Source organism: Salmo trutta, chromosome 7 (assembly GCF_901001165.1).
Source record: "Salmo trutta chromosome 7, fSalTru1.1, whole genome shotgun sequence".
Taxonomy (NCBI): Eukaryota; Metazoa; Chordata; class Actinopteri; order Salmoniformes; family Salmonidae; genus Salmo; species Salmo trutta.
Window position 1 is genome coordinate 40,571,304 of NC_042963.1, and position 22,601 is coordinate 40,593,904.

Below are 22,601 nucleotides of genomic sequence, written 5' to 3' on the forward strand. Positions count from 1 at the left end.
AACCAGAAGGCCTGTATGTGTATTCCTCCTCTCCTCTAGAGAAGAGTCAACCAGAAGGCCTGTATGTGTATTCCTCCTCTCCTCTAGAGAAGAGTCAACCAGTAGGCCTGTATGTGTATTCCTCCTCTCCTCTAGAGAAGAGTCAACCAGAAGGCCTGTATGTGTATTCCTCCTCTCCTTTAGAGAAGAGTCAACCAGAAGGCCTGTATGTGTATTCCTCCTCTCCTCTAGAGAAGAGTCAACCAGAAGGCCTGTATGTGTATTCCTTCTCTCCTCTAGAGAAGAGTCAACCAGTAGGCCTGTATGTGTATTCCTCCTCTCCTCTAGGGAAGAGTTAACCAGTAGGCCTGTATGTATATTCCTCCTCTCCTCTAGAGAAGAGTCAACCAGTAGGCCTGTATGTGTATTCCTCCTCTCCTCTAGAGAAGAGTCAACCAGTAGGCCTGTATGTGTATTCCTCCTCTCCTCTAGAGAAGAGTCAACCAGAAGGCCTGTATGTGTATTCCTCCTCTCCTCTAGAGAAGAGTCAACCAGAAGGCCTGTATGTGTATTCCTCCTCTCCTTTAGAGAAGAGTCAACCAGAAGGCCTGTATGTGTATTCCTCCTCTCCTCTAGAGAAGAGTCAACCAGTAGGCCTGTATGTGTATTCCTCCTCTCCTCTAGAGAAGAGTCAACCAGTAGGCCTGTATGTGTATTCCTCCTCTCCTTTAGAGAAGAGTCAACCAGAAGGCCTGTATGTGTATTCCTCCTCTCCTCTAGAGAAGAGTCAACCAGTAGGCCTGTATGTGTATTCCTCCTCTCCTCTAGAGAAGAGTCAACCAGTAGGCCTGTATGTGTATTCCTCCTCTCCTCTAGGGAAGAGTTAACCAGTAGGCCTGTATGTGTATTCCTCCTCTCCTCTAGGGAAGAGTCAACCAGTAGGCCTGTATGTGTATTCCTCCTCTCCTCTAGGGAAGAGTCAACCAGTAGGCCTGTATGTGTATTCCTCCTCTCCTCTAGGGAAGAGTCAACCAGTAGGCCTGTATGTGTATTCCTCCTCTCCTCTAGAGAAGAGTGCCGTGCTGTTCGGCCTGTTACATTTACATTTACATTTTAGTCATTTAGCAGACGCTCTTATCATTTCATGCATTTTTTATTTTGTACTGGCCCCCCGTGGGAATCGAACCCACAACCCTGGCGTTGCACACACCATGCTGGCGTTGCAAACACCATGCTCTACCAACTGAGCCCAACACCATGCTCTCATTAGAGCCCAACCAATAGCTTCTAATGTTGATTTCATACATTGTAACAATAATGACGTCATGAGAAGTGCCGCTAGTGTTCAAACCAGAGATTCCCCCGTATTCATCCTATTTATTGAGTATCAGTTATCGGCTGATACGATATCGCGTTAAAAGGTCAATATCAGCCAATAATATCTGTGTTCTGATATATTGTAAGCTAGAGACTTATATCTCCTTCACTAACTTTAAGCATCAGCTGTCAGAGCAGCTTACCGATCACTGCACCTGTACACAGCCCATCTGTAAATAGCCCACCCAACTACCTCATCCCCATATTGTTATTTATTTTTGCTCTTTTGCACCCCAGTATCTCTACTTGCACATCATCATCATTATCATCATCATCATCTGCACATCTATCACTCCAGTGTTAATGCTAAATTGTCATTATTTTGCCACTATGGCCTATTTATTGCCTTACCTCCCTAATCTTACTACATTTGCACACACTGTATATAGACTTTTCTATTGTGTTATTGACTGTACGTGAAATTATTCCATGTGTAACTATGTGTTGTTGTTTGTCGCACTGCTTTGCTTTATCTTGGCCAGGTCGCAGTTGTAAATGAAAACTTGTTCTCAACTGGCCTACCTGGTTAAATAAAGGTAAAAAATATTTATTTGTATTTTTATATGGGCGAAAACTCTGTAACCGTAGCCACGGCCTTTAATGTATCCATGACTCACTAGGGAAACTATGGGAGCTGGGAAGGTTACACGGTTAATACAATTGAAGGGTTGAATAAAGAGTAACTGACTTGCCTGTGCCTGTGGCGAACGCAGAAAAGTAATTAAATGAACAAACAGTTGGGGTCAAATGGCTGGAATGTTATCTCTGAACAACATGCTTAGGTAAAAACACGCACAATTGTACTTCATTGGAATGTCAGAACTAATTAATCATTATTGAATCACCGCTTAAGTTCAAAACGGTCTGTGACCTGAACCCTGAAATCTTAACAACCATCTCCCTTTCTCTGTTGATTAGTGTTCATCTTTACATTTAAACTAACAGTGTAGTCTACACAACTTCTTAATTCCACATATGAAGTTTATTTTCATTTCTGAACTTGGTGCCAAATGCAAAACTGTAAAGGGCCCATAGTTTTCACGTTTACAATGTTAGAATGCCTTAAGTAGCCTGGTCCTCCATTTAATATACCTTAAAGAGCATGGTGTGTTCAGAGCACTGCAATTTAGCAGAAAACCACAGGGGAATTTCTCACTGTTTAGAAGCAGCATGCTGAAGTGGAAATGGTCAATGTCTTTAGGGGGGATTATGTCCTCTGTCAAAGGCTAGTTAATCTGCTTCTTAGGCAGATCAAGGCTTTTCTGCGCAGGAGGCCGAGGGTGAGAGGGTGGGTGGGTGGGAGGGAGGCCGAGGGTGAGAGGGTGGGTGGGTGGGAGGGAGGGAGGCCGAGGGTGAGAGGGTGGGTGGGTGGGTGGTAGGGAGGCCGAGGGTGAGAGGGTGGGTGGGTGGGTGGGAGGGAGGGAGGGAGGGAGGGAGGCCGAGGGTGAGAGGGTGGGTGGGTGGGTGGGAGGGAGGCCGAGGGTGAGAGGGTGGGTGGGTGGGAGGGAGGGAGGCCGAGGGTGAGAGGGTGGGTGGGTGGGTGGGAGGGAGGGAGGGAGGCCGAGGGTGAGAGGGTGGGTGGGTGGGTGGGAGGGAGGCCGAGGGTGAGAGGGTGGGTGGGTGGGTGGGAGGCCGAGGGTGAGAGGGTGGGTGGGTGGGTGGGAGGGAGGGAGGGAGGCCGAGGGTGAGAGGGTGGGTGGGTGGGAGGGAGGGAGGCCGAGGGTGAGAGGGTGGGTGGGTGGGAGGGAGGGAGGGAGGGAGGCCGAGGGTGAGAGGGTGGGTGGGTGGGAGGGAGGGAGGGAGGCCGAGGGTGAGAGGGTGGGTGGGTGGGAGGGAGGGAGGCCGAGGGTGAGAGGGTGGGTGGGTGGGTGGGAGGCCGAGGGTGAGAGGGTGGGTGGGTGGGTGGGTGGGAGGGAGGGAGCGAGGCCGAGGGTGAGAGGGTGGGTGGGTGGGAGGGAGGGAGGGAGGCCGAGGGTGAGAGGGTGGGTGGGTGGGAGGGAAGGAGGGAGGGAGGGAGGGATGGTTACTGACTGACTAGTGTGCTTGGCTGTTTTAATTAAGACCTGTATTGTGGTGTGCATGACAACTAGTACCAGATCAATAATTAAAAAAATATATATATATATTTCACCTTTATTTAATCAGGGAGTCATTTTGCAACATTTGGTTAAAAATCAGGCCTTGTTTTTTTGCCCCTGTCACGTCCTGACCAGTATAAGGGGTTATTTGTTATTGTAGGTTGGTCAGGACGTGGCAGGGGTGTGTTTGTATTTCTTTGTGTTGGCCTGGTATGGCTCTCAATCAGGGACAGCTGTACTTCGTTGTTGCTGATTGGGAGCCATACTTAGGTAGCCCTTTTTCCACCTGTCTTTTGTGTGAAGTTGATTTTGCATTGCTGTGTGTGTAGCCTGCAAAACTGTCTAGCTGTCTTACGGTTTCTTGTTTTTGTTTAGTGTTCAATAAAAGTTAAAGATGAGCACTCAACCCGCTGCGCCTTGGTCCATTCACTATGACGGCCGTTACAGCCCCTACCGTGCAGCCTTACATGGCAGTGTGGAAATGATCTCAGATGAATGGAAATGCAGGAAATTTGTTTTGTTTGAAGTTGAATTGAACAGTATAAAACAATCAGAATGGAGAAAGACTCATTGAAATCACTCAGAATGTATGTGTTGCCACTCTAGGATCACATAATGTCTAACCTGTTTGTCATTATGGGGTATTGTGTGTGTAGATTGATGAGGGAAAACAACTATTTAATACATTTTATAACAAGGCTGTAACGTATCAAAATGTGGAAAAAGTCAAGGGATCTGAATACTTTCTGAATGCACTGTACATGTGTCACGTAAAGAGAGCAAGGGTTGAGGGAATAGGCAAGGTTTTTCCTAAACAAATGAGAGATTTCAGTAACAGAACTTTTCAGTCAGAAATGGCTGTAATTATGTGGTAATTATGTTATTTGTAATGTTTTATTTGATTACAACACATAGGATGTGTCTATATATGGAAAAATACACATTTAAAAATTCTGATGGCGATGGCGCTGCTTTGGAAAGGGCAGTTACAGCTTGAGCCTAGTGCCGTAAACTAAAAGCTGCTTGGCCGATGCCATTACTGTTGGTCATCCATAATCATGGCAATGTAATCCTGGAATTTGACATCACGATCAGAGCAGTAGGCCATTGCTCCTACTGTAGTATCTGATTATCCTCCCATAGTTTTCCAGTCAGTCTCACACAGCAGTAGCAGCACCACTGACGGTGACTAGTGACTATGCCAATGCCAACGTGGCCAAATGATTTTTACCGTGAAAGTCTCCACCAAAGGAATTGGTGGGTAATCCGAGCAGTGACATCTGGCCCTGTTGGCTTATGTGATTAGCATAGTGCCTTGCTCCTAATAACCCAGCGGATGGTCTTCATTACTCCCTCCATCCACATGTTTTTGCCAGGCTGGGCATAGAGGGGGGCGTATAGTGGTGTAGGGTAAACCTTATGCAAGAGGAGTAGTGTGGTAAAGCAAAAGCCCCTAGTAATATGCTTTATCAACTAACCTACAGCCTACAGGCATGGGATTCGCTGTGCAGCATTAAGGTTAAGACCAGATGACCATTATGATGACCAGTGTCCCTAGCTCTACTACCAAACATCTGGTAGCAGGAGAGGAGCGAGGAAAGGAGATGGAGGAGGAGGATGAAGAGGAGGAGGAGAGAAGGAGAGCGTGGAAGAGATGGAGGAGGGGGAGGGGAAGAGGGAGAGAGAGAAAGAGAGGAGGAGATGGCCAGATTTGTAGTGAATGAATCATCATTCAGAACTCAGAAGGCTAATAATGACAGAGTGACCGAGTATGTCTCCTCCCTCTGCACCCTGTCCCCAATACACCCCTGAATCATCATGGAACTCCTCCAAAACGTTTGGAAAACGTTTCACTCATTAGTCCCTGGCCCCCTTCACAACCTCTTCTCTTCAAGGTCACTGTGTGTTTAGTCATCTATAAGGAGACAGGAAAACAGGATTGGTTTTAGCTAAGTGGAGGCTTCTTAGGGGAGGATGGCTCATAATAATGGCTGTAAATAGAATGTAAATAGAATGGCATCAAACATGGAAACCATGTGTTTGATGTATTTGATACCATTCCACCTATTCCTCTCCAGTCATTATCACAAGCCCGTCCTCCCCAATTAAGGTGCCACCAACCTCCTGTGTTTTAGTAATGTAGGCTAGGGCTATGTATAATATGCTGACTGTGTGCATGCACGGGTGTGTGTTAGGATTTTGAGTGTGTGTGTTTGTGGATTTAGGCTGGGTTTAAAAATGCGATATGCATGTGAGTGAAGATGTACACAGGTAGTAGATCGTAAATTTGTTAGTACACTAATTTGGGGTACATTGGAGACTGTTATATATCAGTACCGAGGCCTGCATGTAAGCCGGCTTGTGCTGTAACAATAATTTCAGTGCTACAAACAGGCCCGTTTGAGAGGGTTATTTTGGGGCCGTTGTTTGCTTGGAGAAGCTTATTCTGAGGCAGGCAGTTCCCATGAGCTCAGTGCCTTGCAGTTTTCCACTTTTGCTTGTTGTCTTCAGGATCTGAGGTTGAGACGGAGTTCAAATGCTCCTCTGTTGTTTCGAAAATAGAAGAGTATTTTTCTCTCTCTCTCTCTCTCTCTCTCTCTCTCTCTCTCTCTTTCAAGCTAATTGTGTACCAACAAATGCAGGGTCTGGGTTGTCATTTTGCTTTTTGCTGAGGAAATTGCTATCATTCCTTGAGAGTCACGCAACTTTCGAAGGGCTCATTTTGGTGCACATTTCTGCATTCTTCTCTATGAAGAGTATTATTAGAGCTCTGTTTACATTAGTCCAGATGGGAACTGAAGAGAAAGGCAATTCCGTCTACATCAACGGTCTAGATAGTCACCATTCAAACACAAAGTTCCTGTTTAAACATCATATACTGTATATTCTATAGTCAAGCGTGTTACAATACTGTATAGTTTTAAAACATATACGGACATCTCTTTTTCTCTTGCCATGAGTAGCATACATAATACGTAATTCTGAAAAGTCGCCTTAAAGAGTGAAATAACCAATGTGATTTTAAGTTTTTAGTTTGTGTTGGTTGAGTAAGACATTGATACGTCAACATGGTCCTAGACGGCCCTGACATAAGCGCTCTTTATTTAAAGAAACCACTCGTGTTTCAAGCACTGTCTCAAATTCCTACCGCTCACTTTCTGTCTCTCTCCCGCTCCCTTCTCCCCTCCTCTCCTCTCTTCCAGGTATGGCCTCGCAAGTGCAAGTCTTGTCCCCTCACACTCTCCAGTCAAGTGCCTTCTTTAGCGTGAAGAAGCTGAAGGTGGAGCAGAGTTCATACTGGGATATGACAGGGTACGGCACACACAGCAAAGCCGTCTACAACCAGAACAGCAAGCAGCAATTGTCCCAAGCCACCTCTCTGGGAATCAACTGCTCTCTGCCCTACGAGCAGTCTGCGCTAATCTTCCCGGCGAGTGCGGGGAAAATTGTGGTTGCCTCGGCCAGCAGTACCTCAGGCACTGCAGGGCCTCTGGGGCCTCTGTTGAGCTTGGGCGGTAGCAGTAGTGGTGGAGGCAGTAGCAGTAGCGGAGGAGGAAGCGGGGGAACAGTCCACAACCTGACCCGTCGCAGCACCGTCAGCCTGCTGGACACCTACCAGCGATGTGGGCTTAAGCGCAAGAGTGAGGAGCTCGACAACAGCAACAGCAGCGTGACGATCATCGAGGAGCACGGCGGCAGCACAACGATGATCCAGAACGCAGCCAGCGGGGCCACGGTGGCCATCGTCACGGCAACGGCCACATCAACAGCCACCTCCAAGAACAGTGGTTCCAACAATGAAGGGGACTACCAGTTGGTGCAGCACGAGGTGGTCTGCTCCATGACCAACACCTACGAGGTGCTAGAGTTCTTGGGCAGAGGCACCTTTGGCCAAGTGGTCAAGTGCTGGAAGAGGGGCACCAACGAGATTGTGGCCATCAAGATCCTGAAGAACCACCCATCGTACGCGCGCCAGGGCCAAATCGAGGTGAGCATCCTGGCCCGGTTGAGCACAGAGAGTGCAGACGACTACAACTTTGTGCGTGCCTATGAGTGCTTCCAGCACAAGAACCACACATGCCTGGTGTTCGAGATGCTGGAGCAGAACCTGTACGACTTCCTCAAGCAGAACAAGTTCAGTCCACTGCCGTTGAAGTACATTAGGCCAGTCTTACAGCAGGTGGCCACAGCCCTGATGAAGCTCAAGAGCCTGGGCCTGATCCATGCTGACCTGAAGCCAGAGAACATCATGTTGGTGGACCCCTCCAGGCAGCCCTACCGAGTCAAGGTCATTGACTTTGGCTCGGCCAGCCACGTGTCCAAAGCCGTGTGCTCCACCTACCTGCAGTCCAGATACTACAGGTAAGAGCAGTTTCTTTCACCTTGAATTAACCAGGAAATCTTGTTATGATAAGAAGACCTATTTCCCAAGAGAGACCTGTCAAGTTTAATAACAAATTGGGTTTGAAAAGGTTTACAGACGGGACAGATTTGTCAAGGGGAGGTAGATGTTTCTTTACAAATTTGTTCTCCTCCTTGATTGTTTCAATATCACAGTGCTTTGTGCATCGTGTGTGATTTACCGGTTGGTTTATTGGAATAGTTGGTCTCAGTGTTTGGACCAAGGCTCTTGCTCTGGGCTCTGTTTTTCTGCTCTGTGCCAGTCTTATGAGCTGTAGTTGGTTAGGGTCTCTTCTTCTCAGTTTCAATTTAAGGGCTTTATTGGCATGGGAAATATTGCCAAAGCAAGTAAAATAAATAATAAACAAAAGTGAAATAAACAATTAAAAATGTACAGTTACACTCACAAAAGTTCCAAAAGAATAAAGACATTTCAAATGTCATATTATGTCTATGGGGTAATGATGTGCAAATAGTTAAAGTACAAAAGGGAAAATAAATAAACATAAATGTCAGTTGTATTTACAATGGTGTTTGTTCTTCACTGGTTGCCCTTTTCTTGTGGCAACAGGTCACAAATCTTGCTGCTGTGATTGCACAATGTGGTATTTCACTCAATAGATATGGAAATGTATCAAAATTGGATTTGTTTTCAAATTCTTTGTGGTTCTGTGTAATCTGAGGTAAATGCAGTGCCTTGCAAAAGTATTCACCCCCTTGGCATTTTTCTTATTTTGTTGCATTACAACCTGTAATTTAAATGGATTTTTATTTGGATTTCATGTAATGGACATACACAAAATAGTCCAAATTGATGATGTGAAATGAAAAAAAAAACTTGTTTCAAAAGGGTAAAATGGAAAAGTGATGTGTGCATATGTATTCATCCGTTTCCCATGAACCTCCTAAATAAGATTTTGTGCAACCAATTACCTTCAGAAGTCACATAGTTAGTTAAATAAAGTCCATCTGTGTGCAATCTAAGTGTCACATGATCTGTCACATGATCTCAGTATATATACACCTGTTCTGAAAGGCCCCAGAGTCTGCAACACCATTATGCAAGGGGCACCACCAAGCAAGCCATGAAGACCAAGAAGCTCTCCAAACTGGTCAGGGACAAAGTTGTGGAGAAGTACAGATCAGGGTTGGATTATAAAAAAATATCAGAAACTTTGAACATCCCACGGAGCACCATTAAATCCATTATTAAAAAATGGAAAGAATATGGCACCACAACAAACCTGCCAAGAGAGGGCCGCCCACCAAAACTCACGGACCAGGCAAGGAGGGTATTAATCAGAGAGGCAACAAAGAGACCAAAGATAACCCTGAAGGAGCTGCAAAGCGCCACAGTGTCACGATCGTTGAAAGGAGAGGACCAAAGTGCAGCGTGGTGAGCGTACATATTCTTTTTATTTGAAAAGATGCCGAACAAAACAATAAACACTACCCAACAAACCGTGAAGCTAAAGGCTATGTGCCATAAACAAAGTCAACTTCCCACAACACAAGGAGGGAAAAGGGCTACCTAAGTATGGTTCCCAATCAGAGACAACGATAGACAGCTGTCCCTGATTGAGAGCAATATCCGGCCAAAACATAGAAAATAAAGAACATAGAAAAAGGAACATAGAATGCCCACCCTAGTCACCCACTGGCCTATCCAAAATAGAGAATAAAAAACCTCTCTATGGCCAGGGCATGACAGTACCCCCCCAAAGGTTCGGACTCCGGCCGCAAAACCTGAACCTATAGGGGAGGGTCTGGGTGGGCTTTTCTCTGTGGTGGCGGCTCCGGTGAGGGACGCAGCGGGGACCCTCGCCGCCGACCCAGGACTGGGCACTGACTCTGGCAGCTCCGGACTGGAGGGCGGCTCTGGCAGCTCCGGACTCGAGGGTGACTCTGGCAGCTCCGGACTGGATGGCGACTCTGGCAGCTCCGGACTGGATGGCGACTCTGGCAGCTCCGGACTGGAGGCCGTCTCTGTCGGCTCCGGACTGTAGGCCGTCTCTGTCGGCTCCGGACTGTAGGCCGTCTCTGTCGGCTCCGGACTGTAAACTGTCGCCGGAAGCTCTGGACAGGGAACTGTCGCCGGAAGCTCTGGACGGGGAACTGTCGCCGGAAGCTCTGGACGGGGGACTGTCGCCGGAAGCTCTGGACGGGGAATGCGCACTGGAGGCCTGATGCGTGGGGCTGGCTTTGGAGGCGCCAGACTAGTAACACGCACCACAGGGCTAGTTCGAGGAGCAGGAACAGGACTCACCAGGTTGGGGAGACCTACTGGAGGCCTGGTCCGTGGAGGAGGCACAGGATAGACCGGGCTGTGGGGGAGCACTGGAGATCTGGTGCGTAAGCTTGACACCACTCTTCCAGGCTCATTGCCCACTTTCGCCCGGCACGGGCGGAGCGCAGGCATAGGACGAACTGAGCCGTCCCAGCGCCCCGGAGACACAGTACGCAGAGCCGGCGCAGGATACCCTGGGCCAAAACGTCGCACTGGAGACCAGACGCGCTGAGCTGGCACAATCCGCCCTGGCTGGATGCCCACTCTCTCATGGCACTTGCGGGGGGCTGGCATATAGCGCTCCGGGCTATGAGCGCGTACTGGAGACACCGTAGGCTTCACCGCATAACACGGTGCCTGACCAGTACCACGCTGCTTCCGGTAAGCACGGGGAGTTGGCTCAGGTCTATCGCCTGACTCCGCCAATCTTCCCGTGTGCCCCCCCAAAAAAATATTTTGGGGCTGCCTCCTCCTGAAATGGAGGATATAATGCCTCATACCTCCGTCGTTCCCTTTTAGCTTCCTCCAGCTCCTCCTTCGGGCTCTGGTACTCCCCAGCCTGGCTCCATGGACCCTGACCATCGAGGATCTCCTCCCATGTCCATGACTCCAAATAGCTCTCCTGCTGCTCATTCTTCCGCTGCTTGGTCCTTCTTTGGTGGGAAGTTCTGTCACGATCATTGAAAGGAGAGGACCAAGGTGCAGCGTGGTGAGCGTACATATTCTTTTTATTTGAAAAGACGGCGAACAAAACCGTAAACACTACCCAACAAACCGTGAAGCTAAAGTCTATGTGCCATAAACAAAGTCAACTTCCCACAACACAAGGAGGGAAAAGGGCTACCTAAGTATGGTTCCCAATCAGAGGCAACGATAGACAGCTGTCCCTGATTGAGAACCATATCCGGCCAAAACATAGAAAATAAAGAACATAGAAAAAGGAACATAGAATGCCCACCCTAGTCACACCCTGGCCTACCCAAAATAGAGAATAAAAACCTCTCTATGGCCAGGGCATGACACACAGCGGAGATTGGAGTATCTGTCCATAGGACCACTTTAAGCCGTACACTCCACGGAGCTGGACTTTACGGAAGAGTGGTCAGAAGAAAATAAGCAAACATGTTTGGTGTTTGCCAAAAGGCATGTGGGAGACTCCCCAAACATATGGAATAAGGTACTCTGGTCAGATGAGACTAAAATGGAGCTTTTTGGCCATCAAGGAAAACGCTATGTCTTGCGCAAACCCAACACCTCTCATCATTGGTGTTTGCCAAAAGGCATGTGGGAGACTCCCCAAACATATGGAATAAGGTACTCTGGTCAGATGAGACTAAAATGGAGCTTTTTGGCCATCAAGGAAAACGCTATGTCTTGCGCAAACCCAACACCTCTCATCACCCCGAGAATATCGTCCCCACAGTGAGGCATGGTGGTGGCAGCATCCTGCTGTCGGGATGTTTTTCATTGGCAGGGACTGGGAAACTGGTCAGAATTGAAGGAATGATGGATGGCGCTAAATACAGGGAAATTCTTGAGGGAAACCTGTTTCAGTCTTCCAGAGATTTGAGACTGGGATGGAGGTTCACCTTCCAGCAGGACAATGACCCTAAGCATACTGCTAAAGCAACACTCAAGTGGTTTAAGGGGAAACATTTAAATGTCTTGGAATGGCTTAGTCAAAGCCCAGACCTCAAACCAATTGAGAATCGGTGGTATGACTTAAAGATTGCTGTACACCAGCGGAACCCATACAACTTGAAGGAGCTGGAGCAGTTTTGCCTTGAAGAATGGGCAAAAGTCCCAGTGGCTAGATGTGTCAAGCTTATAGAGACATGCCCCAAGAGACTTGCAGCTGTAATTGCTGCAAAAGGTGGCTCTACAAAGTATTGACTTTGGGGGGGTGAAAAGTTATGCACGCTCAAGTTTTCAGTTTTTTTTGGTCTTATTTCTTGTTTTGTTTCACAATAAAAAAATATTTTGCATCTTCAAAGTGGTAGGCATGTTGTGTAAATCAAATGCTACAAAACCCCAAAATCCATTTTAATTCCAGGTTGTAAGGCAACAAAATAGGAAAATGCCAAGGAGGGTGAATAGTTTCGCAAGCCACTGTATGTGTGTCTAATATGGTCATACATTTGGCAGGAGGTTAGGAAGTGCAGCTCATTTTCCACCTCATTTTGTGGGCAGTGTGCACATTGCCTGTCTTCTTTTGAGAGCCAGGTATGTCTTCGGCGTTCTTTCTTAATAGCAAGGCTATGCTCACTGAGTGTGTACATAGTCAAAGATTTCCTTAATTTTCGGTGGTCACGGTCACGGTGGTCAGGTATTATGCCACTCTGTACTCTCTGTTTAGGGCCAAATAGCATTCTAATTTGCTCAGTTTTTTTGTTAATGTTTTCCAATGTATCAAATAATTATCTTTTTGTTTTCTCATGATTTGGTTGGGTCTAATATTGTTGCTGTCCAGGGGCTCTGTGGGGTCTGTTTGTGTTTGTGAACAGAGCCCCAGGACCAGCTTGCTTAGGGGGCTCTTCTCCAGGTACATTTTTCAGTAGGTGATGGCTTTGTTACGGAAGGTTGGGAATTGCTTCCTTTAAGGTGGTTGTAGCATTTAACGGCTCTTTTCTGAATTTGGATAATTAGCGGGTATTGTCCTAATTCTGCTCTACATGCATTATTTGTTGTTTTACGTTGAACATGGAGGATATTTTTGCAGAATTATTCGTTCTTCTCTCTCATTCTCTCTCTCGCATTCCCTCTCTCTCTCATTCTCTCTCTCATTCTCTCTCTCATTCTCTCTCTCTCATTCTCTCTCTCTCATTCTCTCTCTCATTCTCTCTCGTGCTCTCTCTCTCTTTCTTTATCTCTGTCTTTCTCTCTCTGTCTCCTTATCATTCCCTGTGGGTTCCCAGCTCATATCCTTACTGTTACCCCCCCCCCCCCCAGCTTTCTGAGAAACCAGCTGCTTATCGTGTTTAATATGATAAACAACCAGGTTGTGGTGCCGCTTTGAAGATTAGGACGGCAGGTCTGTTGAGTAGTGTTCTGCTTTACAGCCCGGTGGTAACAGCTTCACAATGACAGCACCTGGGAAATATTTGCCGCAGAGACCAGTTTCTGGGAAATAGTTTTTGGGGGGTTGTGTTTAAAAAAAAGAAAGCCAGAGAAACCCCTCATTGAACAGGGACAGTAAACACGTAGCGTGGCGGTGGACCGCTCCCACCGCCCCATCAAGGCTGGCTCCCATTTCCCCCAGGATGAAGATGTGGGGTCAGGCAGAAGTTCTCCTGTAATCTGTCCCTGTAATCCACACCAGCGGGCCCTGTATTAGAAACAGATGACTCGCTGGGTAGGGCTTTCTTCTCCCCTACTGCTTAAAGTATTTTTTGCCTATAGCAAACTCTGTTTGGGTTACACAGCCAGCGTTGGGGGAAGCTTTGTTGCTGTGTAGGCACTGCCTGGTCTAGGGAGAGCAGGTGTGAGGAACAGTACTACACATATGCAGGCACACAAACACACACACACACACACACACACACACACACACACACACACACACACACACACACACACACACACACATACACTCAGCCAGAACCCACACATGCCTTGGCACTAATCGTAATTTGCAAATGGGGCAACACTATCTCCCTCTACTCAGGGTTGAAAGTAGATTTTATTTCTTCCTGGTACAGGACCTCCAATTTTTTTATAAGCCTAATAGTAAAGATATGTCATTGAACTGTAAACATGTATTAGCTTTTAATGGGGCATTAACACAACCAGGCATGATGTTTTCATCTGATTGTCAAATAGATCACTTCAAAAAGTAGGCTACTTGCACACCTTCGTCCACTGTAAAATAATTCCAGCATCTAAAACAGTACCCGCCATTTGACGAAAGAGTTGTCTATAATAAAGACCAAAAAGTGTAATGACATTTTGCGACTGACATTTGGCACACGTGATGTTCGCTGGTGTCCGTACGTCTCTCTGCCTTTAGTGATCACCTCCAACCACACTGCATTTTGGAGCGTATGCCACCCATTTTCAAGTTCATTCGCTCATTTCTCATGTGGGTGACAGGCAGTACTAGATTATGGTGTAACAGCCTACAGTTTTCTTTCTATCTTTGTTTTAAATGATTGTGATAGGCTCATGTTTTACCGGTACGCCGTACCGGCACTATTTCTTGTTTATGTAAAATAGGGAACTGTTGCATGAAGATGTACATAGTCACTCCACTCGACCTCCACCACGGCTAGCCTAGCAGCATTTGACATGCCATTCCCCTTCTGCTTATTTCTGTTTAGGCATCATCCCTAACAATATCTTTATCTGTTTTTCAAAAGCTCCACTAGACTTTTGATATTTAGCTTAGAAATTGCAGTGAAAAGATTCCTATGCGTTTGCTTTAAGTAATAAGGAATGAATTTGAAACCTTCCTGTCATCCCTCTGTCTTTACTTGCTCTTTTACTTGGTTGTTACTGTGTGTTTTGTGGGAATGTGATCCCTGCTACACGGCTGTTTGCATTAGGCAGGCAATAGATATGCTGCTGAGGGTACGTTAGCATTGCAAATGATTTATGGATTTTCCACGAGGTTGACTCATGCAAATAAAACATGGGTATTCAAGGTAAACATGAGTGATTCCATTTACAGGAACGAGGAACAGCTCCTCTGATAGGAGTGGCAATAGATATAGATATTAATAAAACATTGAGAAACACAGTACATTATTCATTTATTATTCATTTGTTTCTCATGTAATTTTTGCATAAATCTATCATTGCTAGCATGGCACAGCAATGCAGTCAGTGTATAAAGTCCTTCTATCCTTCTATTTGGCCTGAAGGTCTGGAGCCTATGTCTGCAGAGCAGAGCAGAGCAGTACCTGTTCATACTGTGTGTTTATCCAGTTGATTGCGTCAGTCAGCTAGCTAGCTAGCCTCCCTATGGCCTCCCTCCCTCGTGTCTGCGGTAGCTAGCTAATGATGTAACAGGTAAACTGGTCCGGCTTACCCTGGACCAGATAAATGGATTATTGTCTCTCTTCTTCCTGCCTGTCAGTCATTACCCAATGTCAATATCCCACACTCATACAGATTTAATATAGGAGCCGGGAGGAGGGCTTTGGGAATAGTCTGCCAGACATTTTAGGTGGAGTGGGGAAAATAGCCCAACACACGTGACTATCCCTGTAAGGGATATTAGGAGTGCTGACTCCATCAGTGAGTTGAGCTAGCATCTGTGCTCTAGTCTGCTGAACTGGTATCCATGGCTGGATGCCTCTCATGACAGCCTCCTAGAAACTCTAGGACAGAGATTTCTAAAGGGGACTGCATTCTACAGTACATTCTCTCTTTCCACTAGTGATTCTGATCTGATCATTGCTGGCTACAGTAATGGAGTGGCATGACCACTCAGCCATAGTGAAAATTAATTACTGTCAATAATTTTCCTGTACTGTCCTGATCCCACAACAGTTGTATAACCCAAGAACTGTCCTGTCCCTTCCTGATAAAAAATCTCACCCGGTCTTCTTCCGTGCTCATTTTTGCACGCAGAAATATGTTTGCTATTGTTTTTGTTTAGGAAGTATTGAAAATGATTTCGGTAATGCAATATTCAACTGTGGTATGTGGTTGTCTTACCACCAGTATCTTAGTTAAATACACTTACTGTAGCCCAAATCGCTCTGGATAAGAATGTATTTTAAATGACCTAAATGTAGATTGATTAAACTGGAGGACAGAGACCCCAGCAGAATGGTCTGCTCAGCACCGGCATAAAACTGTAGCCTACAGCTGAGCACTGCGCGCACATTAACATTTACAACACATTAACATTTACAACATGAACATAAAAAATAAAATACAAAACTGAGCAGCAGTAACCTACTGCATATTTCAATCTATTTTTATTTCACTCTTCACCTCAGATGGTATGGGTTTAGTTAAATATGCAAACAGTTGGGCTTGGGAGTAGAGCAGCTATGCTGCTTCAGTCCACTTGTCCCGCTCTCCGGTTTGTAGCTCATTTGATTAAACCTCAGCATTTTTTACAAGTTGTGTTATCTGTCCCTTCATTGTCAAAGACAACTCCATAAACTTTAACTAAAACATCTCTCTTTCCTTGTCTCTAATGTTAATGTTAGTGATGGGTCCTTGGCTGCAACAAGACGGTGCAGTTCCTCTATTGAAGGCTAACACCATGCCCAAACCGGATGCGTGCGTGCGTGCGGCCACGTGTGCCATCCTGCGTAAATTGATTTGGTCCCCCCACACCAAATGCGATCACGACACGCAGGTTGACATATCAAAACAAACTCTGAACCAATTATATTAATTTGGGGACAGGTCGAAAAGCATTTAATATTTATGGCAATTTAGCTAGCTATCTTGCAGTTGCTAGATAATTTGTCCTATTTAGCTAGCTTGCTGTTGCTAGCTAATTTCTCCTGGGATATAAACGTTGAGTTGTTATTTTACCTGAAATGCAGAAAGTCCTCTACTGCGACAATTAATCCACACATAATACAGTCAACCGAATTGTTTCTAGTCATCTCTCCTTCCAGGCTTTTTCTTCTTTGGACTTTATATGGCGATTGGCAGCTAACTTTCATAATAAGGTTTATTACCACATCTGACCGACCGACCTCAGTTGATCTTTCAATCACCCATGTGGGTATAACCAGTGAGGAGATGGCACGTGGGTATATGCTTCTAAAAGCTAATGAGGAGATTGGAGAGGCAGAACTTGCATCGCGTTCGGCGTCACAAATAGAAGCAACTTCTAACGCAGACGCTCGTTGGCACGCGGGAGCAGTGGGGGTGCAATGATTGAATAACATGTATGTGTACATTGATTTTGCAATGCTTGCACACGCGACGTGTCCTGTTTGGGTAGCGTGTAAGGCTTCATCACTTAGCCTACTGACGTAGATTGGCATCTGAGGCAGCCTATAGTGACTGGCTACAACTGAAGGGGGAGGGGGTAAATGATCTTTTTTTTTTTTCAGATTTTTATTAAGTACGCTATATTATTCCTTGCCTATACACAGATGTTGTTTTTATGAAATGTTCCACACATGACATATTTCCACCCAAAAAACGATGTTTATAACCTTTCCTGTACTGCCCGTTCCTGTGGACTGTTGATCCCATCCAGTCTTGTCCTGAACTTGACTCTAGAACTTGACTCCCATTACTGCCACTGTCCAACAGGACCCACGGGAGTCCTGTTCTCATGTCAACCTCTACTCTCAACCTAAGCCCCATCAGGCAACCACGCCAATCCTATTCTTCATTCCTCTTCCCTGTCTATGGTGCTCATCTTTCTCAGTCAGGCACAACCAGCGCGCTAACGCTTACAGGCTAGTCTAACAGGCCCCAGTGTAACACTAGCCCTGCCTAGCTGCTGTTAGTTAGAGAAGGAGAAGCCAGAGAGCCGTTCCAGCACATTTAGCCAGCCTCCATGCGAGACATCAAGCAGTGGTGTAAAGTACTGAAGTAAAAATACTTTAAAGTACTACTTAAGTAGTTTTTTTTCCTTCGGTATCTTTACTTTACTATTTATATTTTTGACAACTTTTACTTTTACTCCACTATATGCCTGAGGAAAATAAGGTACTTTTTACTCCATACATTTTCCCTGACACAGGACAGGAAAATGGCTCAATTCACTAAACACAAATGCTTAGTTTGTAAATGATGTCAGAGTTTTGGAGTATGTCCCTGGCTATCTGGTTTTCTTAATTTAAGGAATTTGAAATTATTTATACTTTTACTGTTGATACTTAAGTATATTTTAGCAATTATGTTTACTTTTGCTACTTAAGTGGGGCGGCAGGTAGCCTAATGGTTAGAGAGTTGGGCCAGTAACCGAAAGGTTGCTGGATCGAATCCCCGAGCTGACAAGGTAAAAATCTGCCCCTGAACAAGGCAGTTAACCCACTATTTCCCGGTAGGCTGTCATTGTAAATAAGAATTTGTTCTTAACTGACTTGCCTAGTTAAACAAAGGTTAAACATTCACTTTACTTCAGTCATTTTCTATTCAGGTATCTTTACTTTTACTCAAGTATGACAATTGTGTGCTTTTTCCACCACTGAAATCAAGGAGGGTTCTTAATGAATGAGATTGCCGTTAGGTACTGTTCTCTGAAGCGTGCATAAGGTGTCTCTCTCACCGTGGCTAGGACTAAAAGCTAGCAGTATCAGGTTACTGGGAGCCAAATATGACTTGCAAGGAGTCGAAAGGAAGATGAGGTGCTGGCAACATCGTAGCGCAGGTGTTGTTTACGATGCAGTAAAGATTCACAAGCGAGCGCCATGGCTGAAGATTGGGAGTCTTCATCTTTGCACATTCCTTGGGAGTTTGCTGGGAAGGCAACGCGTTACATTTGCCTCCCAGCAGTGGCAGCTCATTAGAAATGCAGATGAGGCCTCTTGTGTTTTTAAACCTGGCAAGGAGCATTACATTTTCCTATTCTAATTACTCTTGATTTTTTAGTTGTGACATTTCAGTTTCAGTGCTATCAAATTGTTATTTTTCGCGAGTTTTAAGTCTTTGCACTGTAAAGCGAGGTGCTTTACAGTAAAAGGCCAAAATAATAGACTGTTTTCGACATTACTGCACCCGCTTTAGGATGCATGACATAATTCTAATAACAGTCTTCTCATTGAATGTGCCTGTGGGCATCTTAGTTCACAGTGTCGAACCCTCCCCTTCATATTGCTGGAGATGGCTAGCTAATTAACCCACGCTAGTCAAGCATATGTATCATTCAATACTGTACATATATATAGTCAATAGCCCCAAGTAATTTTGGCAGCTAGTGAAAAAATACCATTCGACCCAGGAAACTAATAAAAAGGTGTGAAGCTTGCAATCACACCTCTGGCTGATGTGGAGACTGTAACAGGTTATTCAAGCAGGAGCATGAAACTGCCAAGCTACTGCTTATCTAGTTAGGCTATATCCTAGCACCCATTATTGTTCTCCCCTAACAGTTACTAACTTCTCAATTTCCATACACTTCCCAGGATATTACTGGAGAAAGTCAAGCTGCTGCCTTATGAAATGTGACCTGGAGTTCCACCCACCCAGGGTGGCAAAGCTGAAATGTTCTCTTTGAATCACAGATTGGATTCTTTTTGAAACACAGGGTTTTCTCTTCTGACACTCCTGAGGTGGTTAGCATAGCACACAGCCAGGAGGGTTTTGCGTAAGTGTTGCTGCTTGTGCTGGTGTTTTGTCGCTGTTCCGTAGTCAGTGGTGATGATGGTGGTGGCGGTACCCGCCTTCTGCGGCTGACTGGCACAGGTGCCCCCAGGTCTAAATAAATCACTAGGTCTCCTGCAGACACAACCCCCCCCCCCCCTTTGCCTGCATACCCGCCACTCATCCACAGGTAGCCATTAAACGCCTTCCCTCCTCTCCTAACCTCTACCAACTGAGTGCATGAATATTAAAAAACCCACACCAGGATGGAAAATATGTGTCACGGTGCTCGCTGGCTGTGCAAGAAAGTTCATTTTGGTCCCTGAATCTCCTAATTTAAAGTAAGTCACAGGGGACTAGAGGCTGGGGCAATCAGGGGCAGGTCCTCAAAGACTGAGGCCCAGGGTAGTGCAGCTGGCCTGGGCTGCGCTGAGCTCCATCAGGCCTCTCTGACGGACTGCCGCAGTGGATAGAGAATGCCTGGTGTGCACAGGGCTGTGCATTCTACCATGAAGTGAACAGAACCAAACAGATGCATTTGTTTTCTCAATTGGAAGAATTTGCTAATGTGCATATATGAGGGTAAATAGTTTGGCTAATTTGCGCCAGGCAGGCAGGCCAGCTGGGGCTTGTGAGGAGAGGAGGACACACTGTTCACAGTATCTCACCCGGTGGGCAGTGCTATACGTCACGGTGTACATGGGTTTCAAAGTGCACTGACACGGCTCGCTCCCAAGGATTGTGGGCTCTCGTTCTCTGTGGCCAACGTGAGTTAGACATTTAAGCGTGTTAACCCTCGCAAGGCTGCCGGCCCAGATGTCATCTCTAGCCTTGTCCTCAGCGCATGCACAGACCAACTGGCTGGAGTGTTTATGGACATATTCAATCTCTCCCTATCGCAGTCTGCTGTTCCCACATGCTTCAAGATGGCCACCATTGTTCCTGTACCCAAGAAGGCAAAGGTAACTGAACTAAATGACTATCGTCCCGTAGCACTCACTTCTGTCATTATGAAGTGCTTTGAGAGACTAGTCAAGGATCATATCACCTCCACCCTACCTATCACCCTAGACCCACTTCAATTTGCTTACCGCCCCAATAGATCCACAAACGATGCAAACGCCATCACACTGCACACTGCCCTATCCCATCTGGACAAGAGGAATACCTATGTAAGAATGCTGTTCATTGACTACAGTTCAGTCTTCAATGCCATAGTACCCTCCAAGCTCATCATTAAGCTTGAGACCCTGGGTCTCAACCCCGCCCTGTGCAACTGGGTCCTGGACTTTCTGACGGGCCACCCCCAGGTGGCGAAGGTAGGAGATGACACCTCCACTACGCTGATCCTCAACACTTGGGCCCCACAAGGGTGCATCCTTAGCCCCCTCCTGTACTCCCCTGTTCACCCATGACTGCGTGGACATGCACGCCTCCAACTCAATCATCAAGTTTGTAGACGACACAACAGTAGTAGGCCTGATTACCAACAATGACGAGACAGCCTACAGGGAGGAGGTGAGGGCCCTGGCAGAGTGGTTCTAGGAAAATAACCTTTCCCTCTTTGTCAACAAAACGAAGGAGCTGATCATGGACTTCAGGAGACAGCAGAGGGAGCACGCCCCCATCCGCATTGATGGGACCGCAGTGGAGAAGGTGAAAAGCTTCAAGTTCCTCGGCGTACACATCACTGACAATCTGAAATGGCCCACTCACACAGACAGTGTGGTGAATAAGGCACAACAGCGCCTCTTCAACATCAGGAGGCTGAAGAAATTTGGCTTGGCCCCTAAGACATTGACAAACTTTTACAGATGCACCATTGAGAGCATCTTGTCAGGCTGTATCATTACTTTGTGTGAATGATCTCTCAAATTTAAATGCGAAATAATAAAAATACAAAATATTTTGTTTAGCTTCTTTCTATTCTGTGGCTGCATGAAATAGCAAACAACGTCAATTCAGTAATTACATGTGTTTACTTCATCTTTGAGGCTCCCTGAAGAAACAGTCACATCCATTACTGTAGTAATGCTAAAGGCGTCAGCATGCGTCAGTTTGGCTGGCGCCTAGCCAGCTAGGCTAACCGAACAAGTGTGCTTGTATACTCCTTTAAAAGACATTCGCTTGGTTGTCAAAAATCCCATTCTGATATTCTGCTTTTAACCAGTTTTGAAGTAACAAAGAAGTCTCTGTGGACTGAGCACGCTTGTTGGTTCCTTATGTCCCTCAGTGTGGCTTGTGGAGCTTTACAAATACATATAAAGTGTTCCAAAAGTTATAGGCTAACCAGGAAAACGAAACCCGGTGGTAGCAAATCTTATTCCTCCCTGGATGGTTGATAAATAATTGAAAATGACTAATAGCGTTGTGTGGCAGCAGAAGAAGTATATTGCTGTGTATCAAATTGCAGCCGTTTGGTGCCTGAGGCGTAAATTGTTTGGAAAAATAATTACTCCTGTATTGAATCCTGGTTAATAATTAAAAGGGTTAGCATTAGAAAATGGATGCATCCACCTCCAGTAGTGTGTTCTTTTTTATCTGTGGAGGCAGAGGGCACGCCCATAGCCCTTAGAGATGACTACCGACTGAAATGGGTTCAGAAAGAAGGCTGTTTGATTAATAGGAGCGTTTTTTGTGTGGAAATATATTTCTCATTGTTAAATGTGAAGAGAAACACACTTTGACTGAGGAAAAACCCAGTGCAAATTGGGATAGTGACTTTTCTCTGAGACTCCTTCGAAACTCAGCACCCACTGGTCCTTGAAGCCTAATCCCTCTGTTTTATGAACATAGACCATTTCCCTTTTTCAACCGTCTGCCTGGGTTATTAGCTTATATTGAGTGAACAAGCAGAATAGCACCAATGAGCATTAAACAATGATTCATCCCCACACAACCTGCTTTAGTCAGATGACAGGAATTGGGGAGAAAAAAAAAGACAAATCATGAATTAACAAATCTTTCAAAGATGTGCATATGAGTGCAGGCATTACTGTGTCTTTGTGTACATGTACGTACAATGGAATGGCTGAGTTTGGAGCATGTCAGGGTAGAGGGAACTGAATGCACTCACGATCTGGTTGGTGTAGTTACTGATTTATTTTGCCTTCATAACCCTCATAGCATGGCTATGGGCTATGGAGCAGCAGATGGCCAGAGTTTCACAGAGGTGATGAGAGTAGTACCTACAGACCGTGCTCCTTCCTTCCTTCCCTCTCTCCCTCTCTCCCCTCTCTCTCTTCTCCTCC

General features: G+C 45.9%; 1 protein-coding gene across 6 annotated transcripts in view; it reads left to right on the forward strand.

Moving 5' to 3' along the window:
- Positions 1-22,601, forward strand: part of LOC115197406 (homeodomain-interacting protein kinase 2) — a 128,850-nt gene that overhangs the window by 19,860 nt on the left and 86,389 nt on the right. For all 6 annotated transcript variants that reach the window (XM_029758865.1, XM_029758868.1, XM_029758869.1 and 3 more), the window contains exon 2: positions 6,638-7,796. In XM_029758865.1, coding sequence (XP_029614725.1) covers positions 6,638-7,796 — 1,159 coding nt within the window. The remainder of the gene's footprint in view (positions 1-6,637; positions 7,797-22,601) is intronic.